Below are 7,302 nucleotides of genomic sequence, written 5' to 3'. Positions count from 1 at the left end.
AGCCCACCATTGACCCGCCAAAAGGTGGGTTTTTGGTGGGCCGCCCCGTCCCGCCATGGGTTGGCCCGTTTGACAGCTCTATACACAATAAAAAACTTTACCCCCATTAATCCTTTTATAGTAGTGTCAAAATGTATATAAATTTGGTGACAATAATATATTCTTTGATTGGTATTAATATATTATCACAAAATTTATATTCGAATATTGCAATCATGGATGAAATAAAAAAATAAAATAGCATCTAAAATTAATGTATGAAAATTCAACATAATTAATAAAAGGAAAGAAGTAAAGTGGAATTACATATAAATTTTATGTATGACAGATATTTGACATAATTTATAGTAAGCTAGAAGTAAAATGAAAGTTATGGAATTAAATAGAGTCTATTTACTTTAAATGTTTTTTTTTTAAAATTTGTCAAAATATATATAAATTTAGTGTATGCATTTGTTTGCAAGGTGATAATATTCTATTATTTACCTCTACATTCATATTTTTATAGTAGAAATAGAAATAAAATAACATATAAAATTAGTGTATGAAAATTCAACACAATTAATATTAGGAAGGAAGTAAAGTGGAAGAACATATAAATTTTACGTATGACAGATATTTGACACAATTAATAGTAAGATAGAACTAAAATAAAAGTTAAATAGAGTCTATTTACTTTAAATTTAAATATTTTTTGAGAATTAATTGTCAAAATGTATATAAATTTAGTGTATGATGCATTTGTTTGCAAGGTGATAATAAAATATTATTTACCCTACATTCATACTTTTGTAATAAAAATAGAAATAAAATAACATATAAAATTAATGTATGAAAATTCAACACAATTAATAGTAGAAAGGAAGTAAAGTGGACAAAATGTGTATAAATTTAGTGTATGCATTTGTTTGCAAGGTGAAAATATTATATTATTTGATTGAATAATATTAATATATTATTAAAAAGTTATATTGGAATATTACAAATAATGGACAAAATGAAAAAATATAATAATAACATATAAAGTGTGTGTATGAAAATTTGTTCCAATTAATAATAGGAAAAAAATGAAATGAAATAAATAGAATTAAATAGAATTCATTAAAATGGAAGTTATATGTGAAATTATTACATTAATTGTCTTGTGGATTTTCCAACTCTGTTCCTTTCTTTTTTGTAATTTTACTTATGTAACCCTCATTATTATCTCATTTATATAGATTGAAAGAGTAAAGATGTATATACACAATAAAAAACTTTATCCCTACATTCATCCTTTTATAGTAGTGTCAAAATGTATATAAATTTGGTGACAATAATATATTTTTTGATTGGTATTAATATATTATCACAAAATTTATATTCGAATATTGCAATCATGGACGAAATGAAAAAAATAAAATAGCATATAAAATTAATGTATGAAAATTCAACACAATTAATAAAAAAAATGAAGTAAAGTGGAATAACATATAAATTTTATGTATGACAGATATTTGACACAATTAATAGTAAGCTAGAAGTAAAATGAAAGTTATGGAATTAAATAGAGTCTATTTACTTTAAATGTTTTTTTAAAATTTGTCAATATATATATATAAATTTAGTGTATGCATTTGTTTGCAAGGTGATAATATTCTATTATTTACCTCTACATTCATATTTTTATAATAGAAATAGAAATACAATAACATATAAAATTAGTGTATTAAAATTCAACACAATTAATATTAGAAAGAAAGTAAAGTGGAAGAACATATAAATTTTATGTATGACAGATATTTGACACAATTAATAGTAAGATATAACTAAAATGAAAGTTAAATAGAGTCTATTTACTTTAAATTTAAATATTTTTTGAGAATTTGTCAAAATGTATATAAATTTAGTGTATGATGCATTTGTTTGCAATGTGATAATAAAATATTATTACCCTACATTCATACTTTTGTAATAGAAATAGAAATAAAATAATATATAAAATTAATGTATGAAAATTCAACACAATTAATAGTAGAAAGGAAGTAAAGTGGACAAAATGTGTATAAATTTAGTGTATGCATTTGTTTGCAAGGTGACAATATTATATTATTTGATTGAATAATATTAATATATTATTAAAAAAATTATATTGAAATATTACAAATAATGGACAAAATGAAAAAATATAATAATAATAATAACATATAAAATGTGTGTGAAAATTTGTTCCAATTAATAATAGGAAAGAATTGAATGAAAGAAATAAAATTAAATAGAGTTGATTAAAATGAAAGTTATATGTAAAATTATTACATTAATTGTCTTGTGCATTTTTCAATTTTGTCCCTTTTTTTTTTTTTGTAATTTTACTTATATAACCCTCGTTATTATCTCATTTATATAGAATGAAATGATAAAGATGTATATACACAATAAAAAAAAACTATAGTAGTAATAGATATCACTGCAGGTTTCAAGAAGTACATTGGAACCTTAATCGAGAATGTTCCACAGAGAGATACCAAAGGAAACTGCAGGATGATTGTTTGTGTGACTGTGCTTGCGGATGCCCCCCGAGACTCTGCCTCTTGTGCAGCGGCTCCAAGACCAAAAATGAGACACATGTCTGATTTAAGCTAGCTAGCTACTTTAATTGTGTGGTGCATGGGTCGTCTATGCAATAAACTGGAAAAAAGAACTGTCTTCTTTGATATTCCATGTGTCGCGTTAGCATTCATCTTGTCTTGTGATGTGTTTCTTGTTGTTCGATGGCAATCCTTTACGCGAAAGGCATAACCAAGATCCAACTATATAATGCAATGCAGAGAACAAATACTGTTGTTTCTCATGAGTCACTGATTAAAAGAAATACCAAGTACAGTTCTCCAAAAATGAATGACACTATATAAAAACTCAAATTAAAGACAGGAACTGAAGGCTTCTTTCGCAGAACTAGATCATCTCCGACAGGGAAATAAATATGCATAACATTCAAAAGAGTTAAACACCAACTTTGAACATATTTCATTGATTGAAGTTGCACAACCACACTTTGTCGACGCTTCTGTTCCGAGCTACAACTCAAGCAGGATTGGTCGCTTGAATAGCCTCATCTGGAGTTTCCAAGTACCATCTTTTGAGTCGCGCTGAAGCTTTCAATACCTGTTATGCCCATCATCTGAGTCTTAGCCCCGACATGAAATAAAATGATAGAAATATTCAATCCATCCGGCGAATGGAGATTAATACCTCTTCATCCCAGTTTATTCTCCACATCATCAAACTCAGAGCAAGCGTCTCCGCGATGACTCCACACAGCATTCCGACCCAAAGTCCCTGTTAGATCATCCTCATTTTTCAAATATAAACTTCTAGAAATATTGAGTTCAAGATACGAAAATTCGAATTTCATTTAGTTAAACAAAGGAGGTTCTGTATATTATCTGTGCTCAAATTGTAAACATTTAGTTAGTTGTACAGGGAACGCCTAGTGTTACCTTAACTTGAAGATTGGTCACATATCCAAGAACCAGGCCGATAGGTAAACCGATCAGATAGTAGCAAACGACGTTGAGAATAGCTACCGTTCCTTGCAGACCAGCTCCTACAGCCACACCTGACACCACAACGAAACTCCGGGAATTTTCAGGCATGACATATAGATTTGGACCTCACATATTTCATTTGCTTGAAACATTTATATGTCACAAAAGCGTAGATTAAATACCAAGGTTTCGAATTAGAAATCAGTCATGGAGAAGTATTTCAATCCAGATAGTGAAAATGAAAATGAGAAAAACCTGAGAGAACTGGGTAAATGCTATTGAACAACACGGAGAATGCGAGCAGAATAGAGAGATCCGACACAGTCTGGGCAACATTTTCATCATTGCTAAAGACGTATCCAATTTTTCTCCCAAACACTAAGCAAAGAATCCAAAAGAAGACCCCTAATGCAACTGAAGTGGAGAGTACGACTTTGATTGAAAATGTAACAGCTTTAGCATCTCCTCTCCCGAGTTCATTTGCAACACGCACGCTACAACATCGAAAGAAAAGCGATTCTTCAAGCAAAAAGTTTGAACCTTTGGGGGATAATAAATGGGTTTGAATTGAAGCAATTAGTGTACAGAACGAATGCTTACCATGCCGCACCAAGCAGCCCCAAGCATATCATGAATTCCCAGCCGTTGATGTTGGTGCTGAGACTCGGAGGATTTTAGTGTCCATGTTTACATAAACCCGCGAAAAACAGGATGAAACTGAATCAAAATTCTTACCAAACAGAGAAGGCAGAAATGGCAACCTCTGCATCTTTCATGTATCCTGCTACTAACACAAGAATGGCATAGTACCACATCTCCAAACTATACAATGATCATCATCATCATCATCGATCAACAATTAATACAAGTATACGACATTCACTGAAACCTAAACATGAAAAGGAAAACATTTTACCAAATCATAAGACCAGAAGAAATGGAGAGTTTGACGACCGGGAGAACATCCTTGAGTGCAGCCACGGTGAATCCTTTCCAAGAATCAGCACACCAGCCGCCAAATAGGTATATAAACTCTCCAAACACAACAAACCATAAAGATGTACACAGAGAACCCATTGCACCATTGATCCCGAAACCCAGGACATTAACAAAAAGCCAAGACAGGGGAATATGGATCACGAACTGCATAATCGAAAGCCATGCAATGACCATGTTCTTTTGCTGTGCTTGCAGATACATCTGTATCGTCAAGCTAAAGACGAGTCCATAACAGTAGATAATGAACCACAGAGAAATATGTCCTGCAGATTTTGCGATAGTCTCGTCTTCACCGAGGAGCTTAAAGATTGGCGTTGCGAATAAAAATGCAGGAAGTAAGATTGTCATTGTGATGAGATCAACGAACCATGATCTTTGCAAGAAAATACCCATCATATGGTGCTGTTTTGCTCCAAACGCTTGCCCGCATAGCGTCTCGGTTGCACTAGACATTCCTATCTGCAAAAATAATATATATGACAACTCTCTGATCACATTGTTTTAGCAGCGCAAGAAGTTTATTTAAAACTCAAGAAAGTATCTCCAAATCTAAATATCTAATCATTAGAGTTAAAAGATTAATTTAGTGAAAAATGAATATTACCAGTATCCCGTTAACGAATCGGAGGAGCAAACTCTGAACAAGTGCGTAACCAGCAAGATCCACGGAACTTATGTGCCCAACAAATGATTGTGTAACTACAACGGTGCCGAAAGCCGATACTCTCGATATCACACCGGGCAAGGCGACCCGCCATATCTTTTTCGATTCTTGGCAAATTCTCCCTTTCAAATCACACTCCTGTCCTGAGTACTTCAGCAGCTTCTCTTGGATCGCGTCGTCCATCGCTCTGCAACAATGAATGATTGAAATTTCTTTAGCCGATTCATCATATTATATATGATTAACCACTGTCGGCAAGTGGCATAATTTCCCCTATATATGAATTAGACCTTTTTTTTATTCTTCCCTTATTCAAAAAGACATGACTTTTTTCCAGTACTACTTCACCAACAAGTCAAAATCTTGGTTCCAACCAAAAGCTGTAATATCCTTAAATTGCATACAAACTCACGTACGAAATAGTGATTAGCTAAAGCATACATGCAGCCACCTTTGAAAAAGATTTTACGAAAAAGATAATAAAAAAGTTATATTTAGATTTTAGCACATTATAGGACATGGTTGGAATACGAACAAGATCAAGAAACATGAACATCATGTAGCAACTACAGTACACGTGAATAAGGATGCAAGAAATATAAAGACTTGAGTAGTATGAATCAAATGCAGAAACATTTTACATGGACAAAGGGATACCCCAGAAGCTTGCCGATGAAATCAAAAGGTTTTTGCAGATTTTGTAACTACTGTTTTTTTTTTTTGGTGTGAAGAGAGGAGATGAAGTTGATAGTTAATACTGTTGGGTAGGTGGAGCGATCGGTTAACATTTAGTAACCAACCTGGTGGATGCACGAGGAGGAAATTATTTGAAATTTGATATAAAACTTTATTTTTTTTATCTAAAAAAAACTAATAAATATTAAATAATTATTTCTATATCGTTTTTTTTAAGAGGAAATATAAATATTTAAAATAATATAACTCAAATGCAGAATTATTTTCCTGAACACGAAAATTAAAAACCCCATGTTGCATAAACAAAAAGATTTATGGAGTTTCGAGTTAGTTGAATAGATAAACATTTGGTTAATGGCCATGGGTTCAACTTCTTTTCCAACTAAAAATGTTTTCTTTATTGTAGCAATGGCAACCGACAAAATCAAAGACAATGTTAAAAGCTTGTAATTTATTTTCTTAATTAAATAATAAAAATATTATATATATAAAACATTGGCCAGGGTGAGCATATGAAATCGAAAGTTTTTGCAGAATCATTCTGAATTAACTTACTGGTCGACACTCTTAATTTGCGGATTCACTTAACTACCGGTGGTTGGTGTTGGTGTTGGTGTTGGTGCAGTGATTGATCCAGACATAAGAATCAACCGGCAAGCTGAAAGAAGTATACGAGCTAGGTTCGGAAAATTAACAATACGTTGTGGGTAAAATTGTTTTAATTTTTTTTATAAAATTAGGTGAAGATATCATGCAATGAACGTGACAATACACTTACATTTTAACGTTTTATAATTTGTACAACGTGTATTATAAAATGCTTGAAAATGATCTTTGTTCAAAAAATTTTATGTGTCACAAATCTAATTGAATTTATAATTGTTAAAAAACATATTAGTATTCAATCTTATAATATTGTATAAATTAGACATTGAGAAAATTATAATTTAAAATTATTATTATAACAAAGTTATTAAAATAAAATTGGAAAGAAGAAAAAAAAATATAATACATTTTGTTTACCACCTTATTTACCACTTGATTTATGAAAAATCAAAATGCAATGTATATAATGCATTTTAAACTTTAAATTAAATTATTGTTTCAAATATTTTATTCTTTTATATTTTGGTTTTTTTTCTCTTTCACGATTTTTTTCTTAGTCATTGGTCGTTTCTTCTTTGTGAAAAGAAGCAATATTCTTGTAATCTTCGGTAACTATTTATGTGGTGTTGTCACAACCTATCATTTTCATTTTCATATATTTATTCTTTTGTTGGACATTTTTATTTATTTATGCTAAAGCCTTCCCTCGCAAGGGAGCAATGATTTCATCATTCTCAATCTCCATTCTTATGTTTTAATCATCTTCTATTATTATTTGTATAACAATATCATTAATGATCGATACCTCAG

The 7,302-nt window shown here is 30.7% G+C and overlaps 1 protein-coding gene across 1 annotated transcript; it reads right to left on the bottom strand.

The window, feature by feature from the left end:
- Positions 1 to 2,846: 2,846 nt before the first annotated feature.
- LOC140891559 (protein DETOXIFICATION 25-like) lies at positions 2,847 to 6,033 on the bottom strand. Its single transcript, XM_073300112.1, has 9 exons — positions 5,832 to 6,033; positions 5,131 to 5,377; positions 4,444 to 4,985; positions 4,263 to 4,349; positions 4,128 to 4,184; positions 3,783 to 4,021; positions 3,480 to 3,598; positions 3,232 to 3,318; positions 2,847 to 3,144 (listed from the first exon to the last, which is right to left on the bottom strand). The coding sequence occupies exons 2-9, from the start codon at positions 5,371 to 5,373 to the stop codon at positions 3,064 to 3,066; spliced, it is 1,455 nt and encodes a 484-aa protein (XP_073156213.1). The 5' UTR covers positions 5,374 to 5,377; positions 5,832 to 6,033; the 3' UTR covers positions 2,847 to 3,063.
- Positions 6,034 to 7,302: the final 1,269 nt, after the last annotated feature.

This window comes from Henckelia pumila, chromosome 3 (genome assembly GCF_033568475.1).
Source record: "Henckelia pumila isolate YLH828 chromosome 3, ASM3356847v2, whole genome shotgun sequence".
Classification (NCBI taxonomy): Eukaryota; Viridiplantae; Streptophyta; class Magnoliopsida; order Lamiales; family Gesneriaceae; genus Henckelia; species Henckelia pumila.
Note: the sequence above shows the minus strand (reverse complement) of the source record. Positions and strands in the feature narration are given on the sequence as shown.

Excerpts from the sequence above, each read along its gene's own strand:
- LOC140891559 (XM_073300112.1), bottom strand. The coding sequence starts at position 5,373 with ATGGACGACGCGATCCAAGAGAAGCTGCTGAAGTACTCAGGACAGGAG. Across the intron at positions 4,022-4,127 it reads GGGCTGCTTGGTGCGGCATG|CGTGCGTGTTGCAAATGAAC; the intron begins GTAAGCATTCGT and ends TCGATGTTGTAG. Across the intron at positions 3,319-3,479 it reads TGACCAATCTTCAAGTTAAG|GGACTTTGGGTCGGAATGCT; the intron begins GTAACACTAGGC and ends ATGATCTAACAG.